Here is a 25,931-nt window from a genome sequence, read left to right on the forward strand (position 1 = left end):
CTGGTACTTCAGACCCTATATAGAGAGAATACTATATTTTCTTAAAATATTATGGTCTAGAGAGAGAGAGAGTAAATTGAAAGTGTCAATAATTCTAAGTTCATTCTCATAAAAGAAAATTCTGGAGAAGACCAAGGGCAATTTTATGATAAAAAAAATAAGACTAAAATTTCCAGATGAATATGGTTGATAAGAGAGTAGAGCCAGATGCACTAGGAAATGTATTAAAGAATGTGAATATGTACACAACCTGATTCTTGTGCTCAAATTGTTTTTAATATTCAGATAATAAGTAAAGGTTTAATTTTGCTCTAAACAATGTGATTTTTTTATTTTTAGTAAGAATTTTATTTTGGGAAATCAAATTAAAGAACTAGTAGATAGGTCTCCTAACATAATAAATCCAATCTGTTATACAATTGTACAGGAACAAACATAGTAAATATAGGGTTTGGTACCAATTTTGGTTTCAGGCGTACATTGGGGGATTTGAAACGTATTGCCTGTCGATGGGGAGGGACGACTGTACATGTGAGACACCCAGAAAAAATGCATAAATCTCAAAGAGGTGCCTAAAATTCAGGCTTGAATACCATCTTCAATGGCAAAGGAAGAAAGGGAGAGGAGAAGACAAGAGTAAGGTTTGTTAGGCAGATTATTCAGTTGGTGCCTTCTCAAGGATCAGAGTCTCCAGAGACTCTGTCCTCCTCATCCTAGTAAGGAGAGGGAGACACCCTTACAAATGGAGACTTCCTTGGTAGATATAAATTTCCCTTACAAAAGGGTCACTTCTACTCTGTTTTTAGAGCTTTTCCTGTGTCTACTGTTTCTCAAAATAATCAGCTTAAAATAATACTTATGCTAAAGTGGCATATTTTGGGGTGGCATATTCTGGTCTCATACACACTCAAGGTGGAATTTTCCCTTGTTTGGTTTATAATGTTGGAGCATGAGTATCCTTCAGCAGGGCTTGTTTTTCTCTAGAGGTGTCAGTGTCCGAATGATCTTATACATACTCTGGTTGAAATGTCATAATTGTTATGGGCTTGGGTTCGATATTTATATTAATATATTATTCTGGTAACAAGGGTATTGCAGGGGTTTAGATTTATCTCATTTTTCCCCATTTTTGACATTTATTTCCATTTCTCAATTTTTCTTTCCAGACCTGAGGTGCCCAGCTCACATGAAGCAGAGCCTCTTTCCCTCCCACAATCATCTCAAGATCACCAGAGCATCAGTTAATGCCTTACTTTCTGGGCTTATCTACTCCTGTATTTAAAGATGTGGTTTCTACATTTTCACTTGTCCTTGGAAATTATCTTTTTTTATTTTTTGCAAGATCATCGAAAATTTTTAAGTTCCTTAAATTTTCTTTAGTAATTTTAGTAGGAGGCATTTCTTATTATGTTAGGCTTCCATCTTGCAGGTCCCAGAACTTTCTGACACTGTGAAGGCCATACCAGCCCACAACTGCCAGGATCTATTGTATGTGGGAGGAAAATCAACTTCTACCCTGCAAAGTCATTGTGATTATTTTGTGTCTTCTGTCAAACACAGTAAAAATTAATTCTATTACACCTTTGACTATTTAGATTAGAGAATAAAAGACTAAGAGGCACATATTAATTTTTTAAAAATAACTAAACAATAACCATCTTTGCCAAAGAAAAGCATTTTGAAATGGGTGGTAGCATAGAGAGAAGGAAGAGTCCTTTCACACTAAGGATGTCATTGCCATTGGCATATGTGGCTTTAGAAACTACAAATGGCTCGATTAGCTTTAGAGTTCTTTCTGCTTTTTAGAATTTTTCTACATCACTAGAAACATATCTCTTATATTTAATCTCAATATGAAAACCTGTTTCATAGTACTTACAATAAATGCATTCTCAAATTTTACATCAAAGTACTCCACCTACAGTGATGTCTCCTTGTAGTGAATTAGAGACTCCAATCCAAAATGTATCATAAACTAAATATGCACCTGGCGAGGCCATGCTCCATGCAGACTGCACTAAACAAACAAACAAACAAAATGCTTTAATAATCTTAGAGCATTCCAATTACCTGGACTTCCAGCTGGTGGTGAGTCCTTCCTGCTGTCAGTGTGCAGAATGACAGCCAGCCCCACAGAGTCTCCTGGGAGGACTGAGCTGCTGAGGTCCACCCGAGTCAAGCTCTGGGGCTCCCGCTCACAGCCTCCCGCCGCGTTTCTGGGGTCGTCGCCTCCAGTTGCATTCATTTCTTGACCTTTTCTCCACGGTCTCTGCACAATGTGAACAATGCTCTGCTGATCCAGGTCACAATTCTGTTTGGGAGCAAGGTAAAAAAAAAAAAAAAGGAAATGTCAAACATGAAATGCGAGATAGAGTTTAACTTGTCCTCCGTGGTAGAAGGGAAGCGAAAGTGACATGTAACTGACCAACTTAGGCGCTCCTTTGGCCACAGCAGTTACACACTACACATGGTAGACAAACAACACTGAACTGGGGCCAGAAACAGAAATTTGGGAATACGTGAAACACAACAGAATGCTGACGTCATATTCAAAAGGACATAAAATCTAGCAGGAAAAAATAATTACCAAACTGGATCTATAAGCACAGTGAAAACAATAATTCCTTTTTTCCCCCCAAGACAGAGTCTCACTCTGTCATCCAGGCTGGAGTGCAGTGGCGCGATTTCCGCTCATTGCAACCTCTGCCTGCCGGGTTCAAGCAATTCTCCTGCCTCAGCCTCCCGAGTAGCTGGGATTATAGGCGGGCGCCACCACACCTGGCTACGAAAAATATTCTTAAATAGTAAAACTGATTGATATCAGAATTGATGATATGTCATTCATCTCTGTTTTATAAAAGTACAGAAAGTGAGTTATTATCAGCTAGAGGGCATTTCTTTACAGCATCGGAAATGAATGCGTTTGAGTAGGCTCCACACACACCCCTCCACGGGCACCAGCACACACATCATTACACTGGTGGGGAAGCAAGACAGGAGCACACTCCTGCCACCCAGGGTTCATTCTCTTTCTGACGATTTAACCATGAAAACCAGCTAACATTTATGAAAATGTTTTGCATCTATTTATTGACACGTAGGAACAGAAGACTTTAACATTTTGTAGCATAAAAATTAAAAGTCAGATTATTTGCTAGGACAAGAACTAGGCTACCCTAAATGGAATTCTAGTTTCAGAATATCTACTACACAGGGCCGGCCGCGGTGGCTCAGGCCTCTAATCCCAGCACTTTGAGAGGCCTGGGTGGGTGGATAGCCTGAGGTCAGGAGTTCAAGAAGAGCCTGACCAACATGGCGAAACCCCATCTCAACTGAAAATACAAAAATTAGCTGGGCATGTTAGCGTGCGCCTGTAATCCCAGCTACTCGGGAGGCTGAGGCAGGAGGATCACTTAAACGCCCACCCCCACCCCCCCAACCAAAAAATAATAATAATATCTACTACATAGAAGCAGTTACTCATCTGGTTGCTACCCTCTTAAGACACAGCAAGGACTTTACTCTCTCAGTAAATCGATGTGGCCGGGCGCAGTGGCTCACACCTGTAACCCCAGCACTTTGGGAGGCCAAGGCGGGCAGATCACTTGAGGCCAGTAGTTTGTGACCAGCCAGGGCAACATGGTGAAACCCCATCTCTACTAAAAATACAAAAAAAATTAGCCGGCTGTGGTGGCATGTACCTGTAATCCCAGCTACTTGGGAGGCTGAAACAAGATAATTGCTTGAACCTGGGAGGCGAAGGTTGCAGTGAGCCAAGATCACACCACCGCACTCCAGCCTGGGCAACAGAGAGAGAGACTCTGTCTCAAAAAATAAAATTAAATAAAATAAAATTAAATTAAACTAAATACAAATAAGCCAATGCCTTTCAAATACCTCTTGCCATTGTCATTTTAGGAATGCTCCAAGAACACTCAAGTGAAATGCATCCATAACTCATAGCGATGAATGATGCCCTCCCCTGCTGCTTTCTCAAGCTCTTCTGTTGCCCTCACCATCAATGTCCCTCGAACAGTGGTGCCCAGCACTCACCAACACCCCTGACCCCAAATACAATGGCTGGAATCTGCCTCCTCCACCCAGGAGGGCACCAGGACACCCTTCGTCCTTAAATCCCATTCCAGCTTCTTCTCTACTCTCACACCCTGGGGCTCCGTCTCATCCCCAGGCCCTGTGCCCCTCCCCATTCTCAGAGCTCCCAGCCTCTCCCTAGGACTGCTCCTACTCAGCAGAGGCCACTGTGCATCATTCTCTGACCTGAAGTGCTCCCCTGCATGACTTCCCAGTTTCTGTCAAAGGAAGAACCATCCCCCACATCACCCGCTTCGAGCCTTCCCCTCCCACCTAAAAATCTCATTATCCTCCCATGTTTTGTAACGGGCTGCAAGAGAATTACTCTCTTGAATTCCTCCTACCTAATCTTTGACATCGGCAAGGCACCAACAGTTAGCAGTTCTGTCTCAGAATTACCCTTCACATCTTCAACTCTCTTACATCTCAATAGTCACCTCCCCGTTTTAGGCCTTCCTCATGATAATAGCTTTGTAATTACTCCCCACATCTGATATCGCCATACTCCAGTCCAATACATACAAGAATTCTGGGTGTGTGCTACATAATCTTTCTAAAGTGTCTCAGTATTACTTGGAAAATGGACTGTAACATCTCCCATGTTCTTCAAGTGTGTTTGTACTTTTTTCCTTTCTAAATCATGATCTAGATTTGACTTTTCATCTTCCTTACCCCTCCTATATGATACATGTGGCAGATTAAACTATTCTTCAAAATCATGCACGCCTGTACATTAATGCACATACATCATGCTCCCCACTTCCTCCCTGCGATTTGTGTCCAGCCACATGAGTGGCTTTGGCCAAAGGGACGTTAGCAGATGTGGTTGAACCAGGGCCTTGTATTTGTCCCGCTGCTAAGGTCCATCAAAAGAACATCCCTGCCAGGCACAGTAGCTCACACCTGTAATCCAAGCACTTTGGGAGACTGGGGTGGGCGGATCACTTGAGGTCAGGAGTTCAAGGCCAGCCTGGCCAACACAGTGAAACCCCGTCTGTACTAAAAAGACAAAAATTAGCCGGGCATGGTGGTGCGTGCCTGTAATCCCAGCTACTCAAGAGGCTGAGGCAGGAGAATCACTTAAACCCAGGAGGCGAAGGCTGCAGTGACCTGAGATCTCACCACTGCACTGCACTGCACAGAGCAAGACTCCGTCGCAAAAAACAGAACTTCCCAGAAAGCTTCTACCTGTTCACACATGGCCCAGACCTGAGTCCAACCCACTGAGGTGACCAAGTGCAGCCACACTCACAGCATGAAGCAGGGACCCGCAGCTGAAGCCAGCCTGAGGCCGCGGGCACCCCCACTGACCTGTAGGCACATGAGAAGATGGCATACTTTTATGGCACTGAGATTTGTGCTTGTCCTTTAAGCAATAATGGCAGACAGTCCTCTATTTTCCATTCTATTTGGACAAGCTATCACTGTCCATGATCAGCTCCGTGTCAGGCAGCACTCCTCCAGCTGTGCACAGCCTCTAGCCTAAGTCGTTTCAGAGAAATGGGCATCAGGATCCGAGTATACTCAAGGACCTGCACAGGAGCATGTGAGCTTTGCCACAGAAGGAAAAGTGGAGAATTAGCACCCTAGCCTATCTTGAGGTTTCTATCCACATTTTTTCCCTACCTTTCCATGTTCAGGACTCAGGTACTTCCTGTGATCCTCCTAGAGAAAAGTAACACCTTTCTCCCTCATCTGAATCTAAAAATCTTTGCTTACTGTGCTCTTCTTATTGCAGTGGTTAGAGCTTGGACAGTATATATATATATATATATATATATATATATATATAGTGTGTGTGTGTGTGTGTGTGTCTGAGTCTTATCTTCCAACTTATTTTAGAAATACTTGAGAGCAGCAACTTGGCCATAGCAGCATTCATCAGAACACCTCACACAGTGCTTTGGAGCCAGGAGATGTAGAAACATATCTATGAATTCTAAAAGTTTGAAAAAGTGAATGACTGAAGGGAAGTAAGAAAGAATGAAGGAGTGAATGAATCAATGAATATAAACAGTCATAAACTCAGTGCCCAAAGTGCCACAGAGGGAACCAGCAGAACAAGAAAGAAAGGACACAGAATTTAAAGTCAAACGGACTCAAGCTCTACATAATTTACTAGCTGTATGAATTATAGCAAATGATTCTTCCTTTCCCAGCTTTCTGCCATTGACAATAATATATCAACTTTGAAGGCTGTTTTGAAGATTTAAGGAAATGTAAAGAGCTCAGATCCCGATCCGCAATGATACATCATTGGTAGTGCTGTTAACATTTATGAGTTTCAGAACACTAAAGAGGATGGGTCCCTAATCTTGTACATGAATAAGGTGTCAGAATTCTGTTTAGCTGCACACTTACACAATTCTGTTTGGAAAACATACAGAGAAGGCAGAATAAGCAGAAGCTATCAATGTGACAATCTCTCTGGTAGCATTCCAACTTTCTGTGAACTAAAAAGTGATACAAAGAAATAATTCCTATATCACCATATAGCCAGATGCCATGAAACACGTGAAGAACCTGAGTGAATTTTCAGGGACAGGTAAAACGTGACAAATGTTGATGAAATCTAAAAGATTTCAAATCCAGATTTTCCTAATGCTCAGGGTACAGCTGCAAAGGGGAAAAGAAAGTTCTCAAACAGATTTCAGTAGTTACAGTGATACTTATAGGATGCATTTCCCTCAGTCGCCATCCCTGTTTCTGAGATCATTAATTGCTTAATCTTTGACTCTTACAGAAAATCTTCCTGGTCCCAGAAGCGGTGCCTTTGACAGACGGTGGACTCACACACCACACTGGTTCAGTTCAAAGCCACATTCCATGGACAGTACATTGGATACAGTCCAGTTGTACAGCCACGCAAAAGCCCCAAATACTACTTAGTTCTCCTAGTAAACAAAAAAATTCCTCAGATGTGGGAAGAAAGAGATTTTCGGTGGGAGGACATCAGAGTGCTCCAATATGGTTTCAGGCTACCTCAGAGCAGAAACAATGTCTTATTTATCTTTCTTTCTCCAATAAATAAAATGTTACCTGTCAAAGAGAAAACACTTAATACAGTTCTTTCTTTTTTTTATAACAATATATTAATCCAACAAGTAAGGCAGTAACAAATTCTTCAGTGTAGACAAACCAAGTAGGTATTTCTGTAACCGGGTTTGGTCTTACACTGTCAAGCACAGCTGATGACCCATGGGAGACTGAGGGATCAGTATCTTGGGCTTTCTGTCTATAGGATCCTTGACATGGAAACATACCAGTATTAACAAAACATCCATGGGAGTTTTTTTTTTGCCAAACAATGATCAACTCTCATCTGGTTGGACGTTATCCAATAATATACAAAAAACTGATGTAGTTTTCTTTTTCCAAAAAGAAGTTTCTTCAACGGCACATAGTTAAGACCCAAATATTTCAGATTCTTCCAAGCACTTAATAAAGAGTTACACAGATCATCTCTAAAATGATTAATAATGAGATTCTAAAATTGTTAACAATACCACATTATTAATACATTGTTTTCAGGAGTTACGAAAATAATTATGTTAATAATAAAAAACATATAGAATATACTTAGCCATATATTGCAGACCATTACAGGTTTTGAGACATAATAAATTATTTATTATTCTCATACTCTGATGAGGGAATAACTATCACCATCTGCTATGTCTCAATGTGTCCTCAAAATTTATTTGTTTCAACTTAACCATCAATGTGATTGCATGAAGAGGTGGAGTCTCTAGAAGGTGATTAAATCATGATGGGGCAGAGCCTTCATGAATGGGATTAGTGCCCTTATAAAGCAGTGCAAGTGACTTTCTGTCCTTTTTGCCCTTTTAGCTCTTCCCCTCTTCCAGCAAGTGAAGACACAACAAGAAGGCCCTCACCAGACACTGAATACCAACACCTTGACCTTGGATTTCCCAGCTTTCAGAATTTTATAAATTGCCCAGTCTCAGGTATTTTGTTATAGCAAGACAAAGAATACAAGACAACATACATAAAGTTAGTGTGTAAACAGAGCTAGAAATAGTGTGTAAATCCATGAGAACTGTGCCAGGCACAGATAATGCTGTTTTACAGATTACTTATTGTGGTTGCTGTTGATTCCACTTTATAGAAGACAAAGGGGAGCCACAGAGAAGTTCACGATGGGTTCAACAACACCCAGCTCCCGAGTGTGAAGCCAGGGTAGGAACCCAGGCCATCGACTCCTCTGCTGGTGTTCATTGACTCTGCTGAGAGGAAGTGGAGACTTGGATGAGGCAGACAAACTAGGACAAGTCTACAGGGGCCCATGGTGAAGACCAGGGTTTGGATGCTGCAACGGAACCACCCCAGGTACGAAGGAATGATTCAGAGAAGAGCCAGATAGCTGAAATGTTAAAAACGTGAGAAGACAGGATCTGGGACTGGGCTGTATAGGAGGTAGCAAAGTAAAGATTAGTCCAGTGTGATTTTAAAAAGGAAACAAAACAAAACAAACAAACAAAAAGGATGAAAGTAAGAACAAGTGGGTTGCAGAGGAATCAGTGAGAGTATGGAAAGTGAAAAGAAGATGGTATAGGTGAGCTGGTCACACACCTCGCAGACTCCGGATGCTGGTGCCGGCTCAAGGTAAAGTCTGTACCTCTGGAGATCCCGTCACCCCAGGGAAGACTGCACTTATCACATTGTATTGTAGTTTCTTTGTATGTGTTGCTCTCTGTTACCAGACAATACCGTCTTTAAGAAAAAATACTGCAACTGTGTCTGTAGTACCTACTGTAGTGACCTGTTCATAAAACACACTCCCCTGTGTCTACTGAATGACTCTATGATCCTTTAAGCACATACCTAGAAGTGAGGAAACATTCCAGATGGCGTTAGTAACTTACCCAAGTCAAGTCTGATGCATAATTGGGAAATGAAAGAGCCAGGCCTGCAGCCTCAGTTTTCTGGCTCTGAGCCCAATGCTCTATTTCAAACATCCCACGTTGGATTGTCCACCTTTCTGCGCTCATGACATAAGTAGACATGTTGGCAGAAGTGCCCAGCCAGTGTGCTTTTATCAGCATACTGATCAGTCTATACTCATTGGTATACTTACTGTACCACTGTCTATGGTCTGTAAAGTAGGTAGGGCTGTCTTCAATATCTTCAGTATTATTCATTCATTTTCAATTCCTTCTAAATCTGTTGAACTCTATTTCCTCATACAAAATGCTTAAAATCATTTCAGTGTATGGCCAACAAACATATGAAATAATGTTTAGTATCACTAGTGATCAGGGAAAGGCAAATCGAAACCACAATGCGATACCACCTTACTCCTGCAAGAATGGCCATAATTAAAAAATCGAAAACAGTAGATGTTGGTGTGGATGCGGTCATCAGGGAACACTTCTACACTGCTGGTGGGAATGTAAACCAGTACAGCCACTACGGAAAACAGTGTGGAGATTCCTTAGAGAATCTAAAAGCAGAACTATCATTTGATCCAGCAATCCCACTACTGGGTATCTACCCAGAGGAAAAGAAGTCATTATACAGAAAAGATACTTGCACACGCAAGTTTATAGCAGCACAATTCACAACTGCAAAACCGTGGAACCAACCCACATGTCCACCAATCAATGAGTGGATAAAGAAATCATGGCATATGATGGAATACTGCTCAGACATAAAAAGGAATGAATTAATGGCATTCACAGCAATCTGGATGGGATTGGAGACTATTATTCGAAGTGAAGTAACTCAGGAATGGAAAATCAAACATTGTATGTTCTTACTGACAGATGAGAGCTAAGCTATGAGGACACAAAGACATAAGCATGATACAATGGACTTCAGGGACATAGGGGAAAGTGTGGGAGGGGAGTGAGGGATAAAATACAACATATATGGTGCAGTATGTACTGCTTGAGTGTTGGGTGCACCAGGATCTCACAAATCACCACTAACTAACTTACGTAAACAAATACCATCTGTACCCCAATAACTTATGGGAAAAAAATCATTTCAGTGGAAGGCTGTCATCCTTTCTAATGTGTAATAACTTTACATTTTAAAGACTGAACATTTCTGATTTTTATTTGGATTTTTAATAGACTACATTTTCTGTCTAGAAAAGGAATACGATCAGCCAAGAATGATCAGACTAATTTAAAAGTCAATAGTGTTAACAGATTCTAATGTTAAAACATTTTTACATTGAGTTCTTTCTTAAATAACTTTGAAGACACACTTTTAATAACACCTTAAATTGTCCTTTTTTGTGCTGAACAATCTTGGCATTCTTTCTGTTTCTTGCTTCTTCTGAAAATAGCTTCTAACAAACAGATTTTTTTTTTTAAGGCAGGGTCTCACTCTGTTGCCCAGGCTGGAGTGCAGTGGCATGATCAAGGCTCGCTGCAGCCTCGAACTCCCAGACTCAAGTGATCCTCTTATGGCAGCCTCCTGAGTTTCTGAGACTACAGGCACACGCCACTACACCTAGCTAATTTTCTAGTTTTTTTTTTTTTTTTTTTTTTTTGTTGTTGTAGAGATGGGATCTCACTTATGCTGCGCAGGCTGGTCTCAAATTCTCAAATTCCTGGGCATAAATGATTCTCCTGCCTTGGACTCCCAAACACTGGGATTCCAGGCCTGAGCCACTGCACCTGGCTTTAAGCAGATGTGGTTGGAAGCCCATCACAGTTTTTAATAACGTATTTTCTATGCCAAGAAAAGACAAAACGGCAATGATTTAATACGTTAGGCCGAATGCAGTGGCTCACGTCTGTAATCCCAGCACTTTGGGAGGTCAAGGAGGGCAGATCACTTGAGGTCAGGAGTTTGAGACCAGCCTGGCGAATGTAGTGAAACCCGTGTCTACTAAAAATACATACAAAAAAATTAGCCAGATGTGGTGGCACAAGCCTGTAATCCTGGCTACTTGAGAGGCTGAGGCAGGAGAATCTCTTGAACCTGGGATGTGGACATTGCAGTGAACCAAGATCGCACCAGTCCACTCCAGCCTGGGTGACAGAGCGAGACTCCATCTCAAAAAAAAAACAAAAAAAGGTGTTATTTAAGGTGTTTTTTAATGTAATGGCTAAGAACTATTTTGTTTGGTCACTGCTAACAATGCAATGTGTTTCAAGACAAGATGACCCAGAGATGTTCACAGTAAGTCAGAATAATCAAAAAGGGAATTGTTCCCAGTGATATTTTTTCACTTGAACTCCAGTTCCCCTCCATAGTTTTCAATGAACACTAAATGCCAATTTATATTAATTGGGTGAGAACAGAAACTATCCTTTCAAACTGATCCTTCATTTTAAAAAAGGGGGACTTCTAAAAGATGAATATTTGTGATTTAGCCTTTGAATTTATTTCACATTTCTTATGACTGATTTTCATTATGATCAAAAATATTATGCTGTGTAAAGATACTGAAAGGCTCCTTCTCTGGTTCCCAAAGGCAGGCAATACAATTACTGTGAAAGGTCAATTAGCCCCACACTAATTGGCCAGTGCAGGCCTGGGCCTTGTCACCTCCATGTCCCTCCCGCCACAGGCCTGAGACCTTTCTGCTGCTCATGAGGATCCTACACCAGAGGGGCTCCATAGGGGGCGGGCGGTGGGGGTGGGGGGGAACCGCTCAGGAATCACTCGGTTTGGCTACATGCCAGCAACTGCAGTAAGTGATTTAGTTTTGAAGAGCAGAGGACAGTGCTGTTTGAGCATGTAGGGTCAGGATTTCACTTCTCTGGGTTCCCTCTTTCATGAATACAAAGGATATCGGATCACCAAAGCTATGCCCATTAAACCCACTTTAAAAGTGTGTTTTATATTGTCAACATTGCAAGAAATGCCTCAAGTATCACTTCTTTTTTCTTTAAGTATTATTTTATTACTAGTTGTGATAAATATTATGAACACTTTAAAATATATATATTTTATTTGACAGAATTAAATTAATGTTTTTAAAGCCATGGAATACGCTGTATAGAATTACTGGGGTCAGGGTTTGAGAGCTTAACAACACACCCTCTTGATGAAGCTGACCTGGAAACTCAGGCACGTCGGGGAGGTCAGCACTACCCAACAGAACCACATGCGAGTTTATGCCACGCTCCCCAAATTCCAATGGTTGCGATTAACACTCAAAATCATATACCTCCGTGATTGCAAAACAACATCTGCGCAAGGTGTTTACTGTGGGATTATTTATAATAGAAAATTATCGGCTGGGTGCAGTGGCTCATGCTTGTAATCCCAGCACTTTGGGAGGCTGAGGTGAGCAGATCACCAAGACCAGCCTGGCACATGTGGCAAAACCTGGTCTCTACTAAAAATACAAGAATTAGCCGGGTGTGATGGTGCGTGCCTGTAATCCCAGCTACAGGCTGGGAGGCTGAGGCAGGATACTCGTTTGAGCCAGGAGGCGGAGGTTGCAGTGAGCCTAGATCGGGCCACTGCACTCCAGCCTGGGTGACAGAGTAAGCCTGTATCTGAAAAAAAAAAAAAGAAAAGAAAAGGAAAAAAAATTTTCAGAAACAAGTGAAATGCCTGACCATAGAAGACAAGTACAATCTGTGAAGAAAAAAGAAAACAAAGCAGAAAATAGAATATAGTAAGGGACTTTCTATGTCAAAAGCAAAGAAAATTAAGAACATACAAAAGTAGCTGTTTTTGTAAAAGGAAACGTAGAAAGGAAAATCGAAGTTAGTGAAAATGGTTACCTATGAGGGAGTAGGGAAATGGGTTAAAGGGATAGAATGGGAGCCATGTTTCCCTAACGTGACTATCTACAGTTTCAGGTGTGAGGCACAGAAAATGTTTCACACAATCACAACAATACTTACTAAATAAAAAGGAGGAAAAAAGCAAACTCTAAAACTGAAAATTACCAGAAACATATTGAGCTGATAATGTCAGTACATAAATAAAAGTAGTTCACGTAACTTTTGGACACAGTGCTCTGTATATCCTTTAGTACAAAAAAAGGAACCCAAAAGAAATTTTGTACTTTATTTACTAAGTTGATTACTGGTATGATATAGGTGTAGGAATTCAGAAACTATTTGTATTTATGTTAAGATGAAAAATTACTAAACTTACTGCTGTTTTTGGAAACCGAGTTTTTCACAGTGGCTGAAGAAGGTGAGAAGGAGCTTCATGATGTTGGAGTTGAAATAAAGGGAACAAAATGTACTTATGAATTTTAAAAAAATTCTATTCATTGAGGGGAAATTACTCACCTATCCAGAAGTTGCAGAATAATGAGACCCATGTATCTGTTCATCACCTTATTCAACAATTATCAATTTGAGTCCAACCTTGTTTTATCAGTATGAATTATCATGGATAAATGATATTATCAATATCACTACCCACTTTCCCTTCCTATATTATTTTGAGACAAATCTCAGATATCATATTATTTACTCAACAAAAATGATCAATATGTATCTCTATGAAGGAGGAATTTTCCTATAAAACATAACTAGAATACCACTAGAGGAACTGAAAAATTACAAATAAGCATTTAATAGCATCAAATATTTATGTGTCCATAATTTTAATTGTTTCCAAATCTGTTTGAATCGAGATCCAAACAAGTCCATATTTTGGGACTGGAAGGAATGTATATTATATCTTCTTTTAATTTTATTTATTTATTTATTTATTTATTTATTTATTTATTTTGCGAGACCAGGTCTCCCTCTGTCACTCAGGCTGGAGTGCAGGCATGATCAGGGCTCATTGCAGTCTCGGCTTCCAGGGCTCAGGGGATTCCTCACCTCAGCCTCCCCAGTAGCTGGGACAACTGGAACATGCCACCACACCCAGCTAATTTTTTGTATATGCCATACAGACAGGGTTTTGCCATGTTGCCCAGGCTGGTCTCAAACTTCTGGGCTCAAGTGATCTGCCTGCCTCAGCCTTCCAAAGTGTTGGGATTACAGGCCTCAGCTACTGTGCCTGGCGTTCAATGTTTTTTTATTATTAAGACATAACTAATATATTGTAGTTCTCCCTTTTAAAGTGTATAATTCAGCAGTGTTTAGAATATTTGCAAGGTTGTGCAGCCATCAACACTCTCTAATTTCACAACATTTTCTCTTAAGTTGCTTTTACAAGTTCCCTCACCCATCTCTCTTCCTGTTTTTACAATTAAATTTGAAGAAAAATGGGTTAATCCATTGTAGAATTTCTCATAATCTAAATTTTGCCAGTTGCATATGGGTGGTATTACTGAACAAGTTTCTACATTGTCCTTATTTCTGAAAATTTTATATTTGTGGCCAGGTGCAGTGGCTCACGCCTGTAATCCCAGTGCTTTGGGAGGCCGAGGCAGGTGGATCACAAGGTCAGGAGATCGAGACCATCCTGGCTAACATGGTGAAACCCCGTCTCTACTAAAAATACAAAAAATTAGCCGGGTGTGGTGGCAGGTGCCTGTAGTCCCAGCTACTCGGGAGGCTGAGGCAAGAGAATGGTGTGAACCTGGGAGGTGGAGCTTGCAGTGAGTGGAGATTGCACCACTGCACTCCAGTCTGGGCGACAGAGCAAGACTCTGTCTCAAAAAAAAAAAAAAAAAAAAAAAAAAGTTATATTTGATTCTACAGGCTTGACTAGGTTTAGGCTTAATATGTTTTGCTGGGATTCCTGTAAGGGTGCTGCTTTGTTCTTCAAGAAGGAAGCACTATGTGACTATGCCTGAGTCTGACTACATTTGGCTGTAGTGTATCTTCTTTATGGAAGATACGCTAAAATTGTAAAATGGTGATCTTTTAATATTATCACTTCTTCTCAAACTATTAGATAAAATATTTCTATCAAGATAAATTTTCCCTCAATAGCTATTTTGTTACTCAGAGATAAATTTTGTATAGGAAGGCAGAATAAATGCTCTATTATTTTCTTGGTTTATACATTTTCAAAATAAGTTGACTCTAGCAATGAATAAAAATGCAATTTTTAAAAGCATTATTAAAAAATTATAGAAAAGGCCGGGTGCGTGGCTCATGCCTGTAACCCCAGCACTTTGAGAGGCCAAAGCAGGTGGATCACTTGAGATAAGGAGTTGGAGACCCACCTGGCCAACATGGTGAAACCCTGTCTCTACTAAAAATACAAAAATTAGCCAGGCATGGTGGTGGATGCCTGTAATCCCAGCTACTTGGGAGGCTGAGGCAGGAGAATCGCTTGAACCTGGGAAGCAGAGGTTGCAGTGAACCAAGACCACACAATCGCACTCCTGCCTGGGTAACAAGAGTGAAAATCCGTCTCAAAAAAAAAAACGAAATTACAGACACACACATATTAATGATGTCCATCGATTGTACTTATTATTTTGATTGGTGGTTATCTATAGCTAATTGGTACATCTTAGAATAGGTTCCTGAACTGTGGCAGAGGCGCAAGAGTCTTTGGTAGCTTCCCTGCCATCCTGTATGACAAGAGACTCCAGTCTGCTTTGAACACTTTTTGTTCTAGACCTGTAATAAATCATTTTGACAAATAAAAATGGCATTCAAAGATGACGATGTGGATGGTTAGAGACACTCATTGCTACTGGATTCATAAAGGTTTGTCAGCTTTTTCAGTGACAAGAGGTATGTTTTGTTCGTTTTTTAAAGATAAAATACATCATGAGTTCAATCTGATATTTCCCATTCAAACCGAGGAGTAGAGGGTTTTAAATAATCTCCTTTGTCTTCCATCTTAATCTTCTTTTCTCTTGTTCAAAATCGTGAAAATGAAACGATTAGATGTCACATAATTACTCATTATTTTAGACTACATTATATACACAATGTGAATGATACCATTAAATTGATTACTAATCATAGTTTAAGTTTTTCTGCTTGTAGTTCTTTTTGTCTTGGGATGTACCTCATTAAAGATGTATAGTCAAACTGCTGTATTCTAAAGTCACTTGGAATAATGTGGCTATGATTACAACTAAAGATACTTGCATTAATTTTTTTGACTTTATTTTTTATTCTTAGAACTTTCTATTTAAAATATTTAATTCTGTTTTATAATTATGGAAAATATTTTCAAGTTTCTAAAGTCAAACTTTAAAAACATAAAATTGTCAAAGATGTCTCACTTCTACTTTTGTCTGTTTAATATATTCACTATCTTTTTGTTTGTTTTTAGATTTCTGCTTTACCTCTTTAACAGAAGCTGGTGTGTGTGTGTGTGTGTATTTAAGCACCTTTCTTAGATAATTGATAGCATGTTATATACTTTTTTCACTTAATTTCCCCTACAATTAATTCTACAGTAGTATATACACATTTCCTTATTATTTTTCACAACCATACAGTAACCTCACGTGTGGATAAATCATAGTTTATTCAACCAATACCCTATGTTCTATGACAAATGAGGTCCCACTGGTCAAGTTTGGGAAAATATAAATACAAAAAAGAATAGATTGATAACAGGTTATAATACATTAAAGAAAAAATCCATGAACATATGATAATATTAAAAAGTATACGTGTGAGGAGTAAGAAAGAGTTCTTCCATACAGAACAACAGAATAAATACGGCAAGAACTGTCGGCACAATCATATTTTTGAAGGCACTGATATAATAATTAATTCACTCAAGGATCACCAGTAGAAGCTACAGCAAATGGATCTAAGATTGGTGGGAATCGGGATTTTGGCAGTTTCCAAGTATCTGCCCACAGATTCCCTAATAATTTCATAAGAGTAGGGTTATTTCTGCAATGGGAGATTTGGCAGGCATAACTGTAACTAAGATTCACACGGGCATTGTCAGTTACAAAGGATTCAGCATTAACGACAACAAAGTTTAACCCAAATTTAGCAATGAGGAGACAATAAAACAAATCGAGGTTGCAGGATAATTCTGCAAACAACTGACCCTTACAATTCAAATTTTTGAAGGTGCAAATTAGGTGTGTGTGAGAAGACTGTTCTATACTAAAGCAAAATAAAGATACATGATAACTGAATGTGATCTGTATATTTGACTAAACTTTTGGTCAGAATAATTTAAAAAATTATCCAAAGCATACAAACAACCTTTAAAACTCATCAGTAAATAAATAAACAAACATTAAAAAAGGGCCAAAGGCTTTAACAGATACCTCACCAAAGAAGATACAGAGATGGCAAAGAAGTAGGCTCCATATCTTATGTCCTCAGGGAGCAGCAAATTAACGCAAGATACCACTACACGCCAATTAGAATAAATCCCAGAACAAAAGCAACACCAAATACTGGTGAGGACGTGGAATAACAGAACTCTCGTTCATTGCTACTGGGAAAGCAAAACGGTATAGTCACTTTGGAAATCTGGTGGTTTCTTACAAAACTAAACATACTATAACCATACAATGCAGCAATACCTGGAGTATTTACCCAAAGGAGTTGAAAACTAAAATCATGTCCACACAAAAGCCTGCACACAGATGTTTACAGCAGCTTTATTCAGGATTGCCAAAATTGTATGCAACCAACATGTTCTTCATGAGGTGAATGGATAAAGTATCATACATACAGATCATGGAATATTATTGAGCACTAAAGAGAAATGAAGTATCAAGCCAGGAAATGACATGGAGGAACATTAAGTGCATATTACCAAGTGAAAGAAACCAATTTGAAAAGGCTACATATTGTCTGATTCCAATTTGAAAAGGCCACATGTTGTATTATACGACATTCGGAAAAAGGCAACACTATAGAGACATTGAAAATATCAGTAGTTGCCAGGGACTGAGGGATGACCGAGGGATGAATAGAGACAGCACAGAGAATACTTAAGGCAGTGAAAATACTCAGGGTGATACTATGTTGATGGATAAATATCATTATACATTTGTCCAGACCCATAGAGTGTACACCAAGAGTGAACCCTCATGTAAGCTATAAATGTGAAGTGATTACAATGTGTCAATTTAGGTTTATCAGCTGCAAAAAATGTACCGCTCTGGTGGGGGATGTTGATAATGGAGGGGGTATGGGCACATTTGGGCAGGGAGTAGATGGGAAATACCTTCCTCTCTATGATGTGAACCTCAAACTGCTAAAAAATAAATAAATAAAGGCTTAAAAAAGCTATAAAGGACAATTTGGGAACAATTAGGAGGATCTTTGAACATGGACTACAAAAGAAATATCATCGTATCGATGTTAAATTCCTTGAAATTTACATCACACATTACAGCGGCTACGCAGAAGATTGCCCTTTGCCTTTGTAGATATAGACTGAAGTGTTTAGGACCAAAATGTCAGTCTATCTGCAATTATGTTTAGCCTCTTGAGAGACAGAGGAAAAAAAGGAGGGGAAGGTGTAAGTGAGAGAGACAAAGAAAGATAAAGCAAATGTGGCGAAGTGTTAACAGTTGGGGACTCTGGAGAAAGGTTGTACAGATATTTGCTATAAATAGATTTTTTAAAAAATTGTTTTTAAAGGTTTGAATCTCCTAAAATATCTTCATACTCAGTCACTAAATGGAAAGTAACCATTGAAAATAAGAAATGTTAGCGAGGTGAGGTGGCTCACGGCTGTAATCTCAGGACTTTGGGAGGCTGAGGTGGGTGGATCACTTGAGCTCAGGAGTTCAAGATCAGCCTGGCCAACATGGTGAAACCCTGACTCTGACTCTACTAAAAATACAAAAAATTAGCCAGGGGTGGTGGCAGGAGCCTGTAATCCCAGCTACTTGGGAGGCTGAGGCAAGAGAATCGCTTGAACCTGGGAGGCTGAGGTTGCAGTGAGCTGACATTGCACCACTGCACTCCATCCAGCCTGGACGACAGAGACTCCATTAAAAAAGAAAGAAAGAAAGAGAGAGAGAGAGAGAGAGAGAAAGAAAGAAAGAAAAAGAAAGAAGGAAAGAAAGAAAGAAAAAGAAAGAAAGAAAGAAAGAAAGAAAGAAAGAAAGAGACAGAAATAGAGAAGAGAAGAGAAGAGAAAAGAAAAGAATCCTCTGTCTTAATCCTGAGTTCTAATTTGATTGCCTTGTGGTCTGAGAGACTGTTTGTTATGATTTCTGTTCTTTTGCATTTGCTGAGGAGTGTTTTACTTCCAATTATGTGGTCAGTTTTAGAACAAGTGCTATGTGGTGCTGAGAAGAATGTATATTCTGTTGATTTGGGGTGCAGAGTTCTGTAGATGTCTATTAGGACCGCTTGGTCTAGAGCTGAGTTCAAGTCCTGAATAACCTTGTTAATTTTCTGTCTCGTTGATCTGTTTAATACTGACAGTGGGGTGGTAAAGTCTCCCACTATTATTGTGTGGGAGTCTAAGTCTCTTTGTAGGCCTCTAAGAAGTTGTTTTATGAATATGGGTGCTGCTGTATTGGGTGCATATATATTTAGGATAGTTAGCTCTTCTTGTTGCATTGATCCCTTTACCATTATGTAATGCCCTTCTTTGTCTTTTTTTATCTTTGTTAGTTTAATGTCTGTTTTATCAGACTAAGATCGCAAACTCTCCTTTTTTTTTGCATTCCATTTGCTTGGTAAATATTCCTCCATCCGTTTATTCTGAGCCTGTGTCTCTGCACATGGGAAGGGTCTCCTGAATACAGCACACTGATGGGTACTGACTTTTTATCCAATTTGCCAGTCTGTGTCTTTTGATTGGGGCATTTAACCCATTTACAATTAAGGTTAATACTGCTATGTGTGAATTTGATCCTGCATTCATGATCCTAGCTGGTTATTTTGCACATTAGTTGCAGTTTCTGGAAACTGAACAACCTGCTCCTGAATGACTACTGGGTAAATTATGAAATTAAGGCAGAAATAACAAAGTTCTTTGAAACCAATGAGAACAGAGACAATGTACCAGAATCACTGGGACACAGCTAAGGCAGTGTTAAGGGGTAAATTTATAGTACTAAATGCCCACATCAGAAGGAGGGAAATATCTAGAATTGACACCCTAACATCACCATTAAAAGAACTAAAGAAGCAAGAGAAAAGAAATTCAAAAGCTAAAAGGCCAGGCATGGTGGCTCACTCCTCTAAACCCAGCACTTTGGAAGGTTAAGGTGGGTGGATCACTTGAAGCCAGGAGTTCAAGACCAGCCTGGCCAACATGGTGAAACCCCATCTCTACTAAAAATACAAAAATTAGCTGGGCATGGTAGCGTGTGCCTGTAATTCCAGCTACTTGGGAGGCTGAGGGAGGAGAACTGCTTGAACTGAGACCTGGAAGGTAGAGGTTACAGTGAGTGGAGATGGCACCACTGTACTCCAGCCTGGGCTACAGAGTGAGACTCTATCTCAAAAAAAAATAAAAAATAAAAAAATAAAAGCTAGAAGACGACAAGAACTAACTAAGATCAGAGCAGAACTGAAGGAGACAGAGACATGAAAAACCCTTCCAAAAAATCAATGAATGCAGGAGCTGTTCACATATACACCATGGAATACTATGCAAGCATAAAAAAGAATGAGATCATGTCCTTTGCAGGGATATGGATGAAACTAGAAACCATCATCCTCAGCAAACCAACACAGGAACAGAAAAAAACACTGCATCCATGCCATAAAATACAACTCAGCATAGTATTCCATGGTGTATAAAAAGGATGAGTTCATGTCCTTTGCAGGGACATGGATGCAGCTGGAAACCATCATTCTGACAAACTGTCACAAGGACAGAAAACCAAACCCCGCATGTTCTCACTCATAGGTGGGAATTGAACAATGAGAACACATGGACACAGGGAGGGGAACATCACACACTGGGGCCTGTCGGGGGGTGGGGGGCTAGGGAAGGGATAGCATTAGGAGAAATACCTAATGTAAATGATGAGTTGACGGGTGCAGCAAACCACCATGGCACATGTTTACCTATGTAACAAACCTACACGTTCAGCACATGTATCCCAGAACATAAAGTAAAATTAAAAAAAAAAATAAGAAAATAAGAAATGTGGTACTACTACAAAATTTTTAGGATGAAAAATTGTATGTATTTCATGCTATCTGTCGTGAATTCAGCTATCTAACCTGCTATATCCTACACATAGCTTACAAACTGACCTAAGAAAGGAGGGAAAAATGAAAGCAAAATCCAAAGTTGCTTATAAAAAAGAAATCTTTGTTTTGGAATATGAGAAAGCTATTGTATAAATACAGATGACCAATATGGTTTAAATAGAAGAATTATAGTCAAATACCATAGCAAATGAGTTAAAATTTTGCAGCTCATTACAGTTTTGAGGTCTCTAAAGTGAATAAGCATAATACCCAAAATAGTGACTTTGTAGAATCCTAAAATCCAGTTATGCAGTCTACAGCAGCAGTCCTGAATCTTTTTGGCACCAGGGAGTGGTTTTGTGGAAGACAACATTTCCACAGATGGGGGCAATGGGGATGGGGTGTGGTTTGTGGATGAAACTGGTCCACCTCAGATCATCAGGCATTAGTTAGATTGTCGTAAGAAGCACACAGCCTAGATACCTCACACGTGCAGTTCACAATAGGGTTTGCACTCCTATGAGAATCTACTGCCACTGCTGATCAGACAGGAGCTCCAGCGTCATGCTCATCTGCCCATGCTCACCCCCTGCTGTGCAGCCCAGGTCCTCACAGGCCACAGACAGGTTCTGGCGCCACGGGGGTTGGAGACCCCTGGTATAGAGCAACGCATGGGCAAAAGCACTGCATGAGTAATCAAGGTCAAAGGCAGAATTAATGGATGTTCTAATTTACTATGGAGGCAACATAGCAAAACCTCTTAAACATTTTACAACAAAGATCCTGTCCATATTACAATCTTCAAACAGATATGGACTTCCATACAAGAAGAGTATATTAAAAAAAAAATCCACACTCTCTCAGATGTTCACCCAAAGTGATAAAAATGGAAACAATAGAGAGAATCACATCTGTTAAAATCCATATTAGAAAGTATACAAATAAAAGTGCTTATGATAAACAGCTAATGAGAATAAATGGATACACTATTAAGCTATCTTGGCAGAATTTATCAATGTCTTAGATGTACATGCAGAAATTCTCACATATGTCCTCAAAAACACATGTACATGGATGTCCTTTGCAACCACAGTAAAAACCATGGCAACAATCTAAACAGTCATCAATATTGGGCTGGCTGCCATTCATACATACAATTGGTAAACATTTGTTATAACTGTAGAAGTACACGGAAAAGAAGGCGGTCTATTTTTTAAATAAAATCAGCAAGTTGCAGAATAGCATGCACTATTATTATTAGCCCATTTGTCTGTATGTTGTATATCATTCTGTATATGCATTAACTTATTGGGTACACATAGCAAATTTTGATTAACTCTGAAGAATGGGATTAAGTGATGGAAGAGAGGAATTTGTATGTTTCTGAAATTTTAAAAAGTCTAAGCACACATTACTTTGATAATTTTAAAAAGACACCTGGGAAATTATTTGCAAGTAAAATACTCATTTAATTCCTGATAAGCTTTCCTTTCTTTCTTTCTCTCTCTTTTTTTTTTTTTTGACAGAAAAGATAATGACAGTAAATGCTTTACTTAGAATAGAATGGAATTTTTTTTTCTACTTTTCTGTCAATGTCTTTATGGATGATGTTGTCATCTTCATTTTGTCACTGTTAGTTGTAACTTCTTTCTGACCTATGTTTTACCCTTTCTGGCTATAAGCTCATTTTACACACAGTTATTTATATGAACAGTTGGGAGCCACTCACTCACCTCTCTTTTGAGAAAATAAAAATATATTTGTGCTTTATAACTTTTATTATCTTTATGCCAATAAGTCTTTTTATTTTCACCTAAGATTTGTGTCTATTTTTGGAATGGCAGAGATGCTGGAAATCATATTTCAATCCAATTGAAATGTACGTGTGAGTGTGTGTGTTTGTATGTATGCATGGTTTTATGTCTTTAGAATTCTTTGTGAGTGCTCCAGTAAATCTGGTGCCTTCTGAGACGACAAGAGAGGATTAGGGAAATGGTATGAGTCTTTTGTAACTATCTCAATGAAAAAGTAGAGAAGCATAGAGTGAAAAAATCCTTAGAACAGTCTTGCTCTGTCGCCCAGGCTGGAGTGCAGTAGCACGATCTCGGCTCACTGCAACCTCCGCCTCCCAGATTAAAGCAGTTCTCATGCCTCAACGTCTGAGTAGCTGGGATTGCAGGTATGCGCTATCACACCCAGCTAATTTTTGTATTTTTAGTAGAGACAGGGTTTCGCCATATTGGCCAGGCTGGTCTCAAACTCCTGACCTCAAGTGATTCACCCACCTCAGCTTCCCAAAGTGCTGGGATTACAAGCAGGAATAAATGCTACTGTATTAAAAGTATTAGATCCTGATCCCTGCTTGATGTGTTAAGCTCAGTGTCCTCTATCTGAAATAAAGATACACACTAGCGTGTTCTCCAGATGCACCTTAATTTTACCTGAACAATATTCTAAAATTTTCAAATTATAGCACAAACATACTAAGTACACATATAATTCACAAAAATTAAAAACATATATTTAGCCAAAAGTAAATAAAATCAGTAAAATAAACAAATCTGAGAACTTCATGAATGGCAACCACAGCCTAAATGCAAAGAAGGAATAAAACAGCTACTTCTTGGCTCTTGGGCTTTCATGGGCCCAGGATCCACTAATGTAAGAGTAATTTCAGAGATTTTGAAGGGTAACTGGGTATATTTATGTATTGTGTTATTTCTTTCTTTTTTTTTTTTTTTTTGAGATAGAGTTTTGCTCTTGTTGCCCAGGCTGGAGTGCAATGGTGCAATCTCGGCTCACTGCAACGTCCACCTCTCGGGTTCAAGTGATTCTCTTGCCTCAGCCTCCCAAGTAGCTGGGATTACAGACATGTGCAACCATGCCCAGCTAATTTTGTATTTTTAGCAGAGACCAGGTTTCTCCATGTTGGTCAGGCTGGTCTCGAACTCCTAACCTCAGGTGATCCACCCGCCTCGGTCTCCCAAAGTGCTGGGATTACAGGCGTGAGCCACCACGCCCGGCCATATTGTGTTATTTCATCTCACATCTTGACCTTGAACTCTGCCAGTTCTCCTGTAAATAGCAATTCCACTGTAGTTACTTACATTTGAAGTTTGGGCAGTTTTTGATAAATATCCTTATTACTGGATTTTCTTTTCAAAATGAACAAGAATATTGGACAACTCAGGTCCTCCGTTTGAAGACATTCACAGCTGAGAATGATATTCGTATACATCTGGGCTACAGACTAGCAGTTCATCTAGTTAATCAGTTACTATGTAGCCAACCTCACACGTTGCTATTTACTGCCAATATGCTGCACAGCTACAAGTATTATGGGCTAAATTGTGTCCCCTCACAAGTCATACATTGAATTCCAAACCCCCAGTATCCCAAATGTGACTGTTTGGAGATAGGGCCTTTACAGAGGTAACCAAGTTAAAATGTCAGCATTAGGGTGGGTCTTATCTAACATGAGTGGAATCCTTTTAAGATGAGATTCAGGTATAGACAGACACAGAAAACAGACCATGTGAAGGTACACGGAGAAGACAGGCATCTGTAAGCCCAGGAGAGAGGCCACAGAAGGAATCGACCCTACTGACACCTTGACTTTGGAATTGTGAGAAAATAAACATATTATTTATTTAAGCCACCCAGTCTGTAGTGAAGGCTCATTTTATACAAGAATTATACAACATTTTACTGGTCCCTCTAGAATTCTATAGCAGCAGGCATGTATCAGGGATCTTCACAGATATTTTGGAGATTTTTTTTTTTTTTTTTTTTTTTTCCGAGAGGGCCTCTGGCATATACTCTTGACATAACATCTGGGCACCATGGGTAGTACCTCCTTTATGTCAGATACTTCATTTTAATTAGGGGATGACTGCATTATTTCAAGACAAAGCAGGTGTAGGTTATTATTGGGTGTTGTATCAAAGAAATAAAGAAATGTAGGATGACATGGGGTTATTCATTTCTGCATTGAAAATAAGGGGAAATAAGGAGTTATATAGTAGGATCTTTGCAATTACACTGAAACCAGTATAGTGCGTGCTTGTTGAATGAATGAATATCAGTAATAACTCTCAAGAACTGTATTAAGCACCATATTTACTAAATATCTAACATATTATTTGTAATCATCAAACCACACTGATAAATAAGTATTGTAGCAGAGACAGCTGGCACCTCATCGAAATCTGTTTCCTCCTCTTCCCCGACACCAGATGACCTGATTTCCCAAATTCCTTAACATTTAGGGTTGGCTACACTGATTCCTTTTATCTGATGGGTATGACTAGAAGAGATGTGTGCCACTTTGAAGCCAAAGCATGTTCACAGAAGTTGTAGTGAACGTAGACAGACAACAAACAGATAAATACACGACAAAATGGTTGATAAATGTGTGTGGCGGTGGGGGCATAGATGGAGAGATGGGCAAAATACAAGTTAGAGACAAACTCTCAACTGTAAGCTGGGAGCTCACATCCTATGGTTTCAACCACACAACCAAAGACTACAAAATGCAGCGTGGCAGCATAATCAAATTTACATCATCAGGTTTTGGATTGTCAATAAACTTTCTAGAGATTACTCTGCACAGCCAAAATTTTAAAATGATATCAGATACAACAGCTAAAATTACTGGGTTGAAACTGGAAGCTTCCTTTTTAAACAGAGCTGTAAATGTATAAAATGCCACATTAGGGCACAGGTTTTATCACGTTTATTTGCTAGCTAATTATTGAATCCAAAGCCTTTCCAAACTTGTTTTTGGATGTTCTTGTGTTTGTTTGTTTGTTTGTTTGTTTGTTTTTCCTAAATCTGTATAGCCGTGAGCCTTGATCTTCATGTTTTCTTTCTCAG

The 25,931-nt window shown here is 39.4% G+C and overlaps 1 protein-coding gene across 4 annotated transcripts in view; it reads right to left on the reverse strand.

The window, feature by feature from the left end:
• PRKN (parkin RBR E3 ubiquitin protein ligase) overlaps positions 1–25,931 on the reverse strand; it is a 1,390,885-nt gene that overhangs the window by 918,033 nt on the left and 446,921 nt on the right. For all 4 annotated transcript variants that reach the window (XM_034963207.3, XM_034963209.3, XM_055114294.2 and 1 more), the window contains one exon: positions 2,071–2,311. In XM_034963207.3, coding sequence (XP_034819098.1) covers positions 2,071–2,311 — 241 coding nt within the window. The remainder of the gene's footprint in view (positions 1–2,070; positions 2,312–25,931) is intronic.

Source organism: Pan paniscus, chromosome 5, assembly GCF_029289425.2.
Source record: "Pan paniscus chromosome 5, NHGRI_mPanPan1-v2.0_pri, whole genome shotgun sequence".
Lineage (NCBI taxonomy): Eukaryota > Metazoa > Chordata > Mammalia > Primates > Hominidae > Pan > Pan paniscus.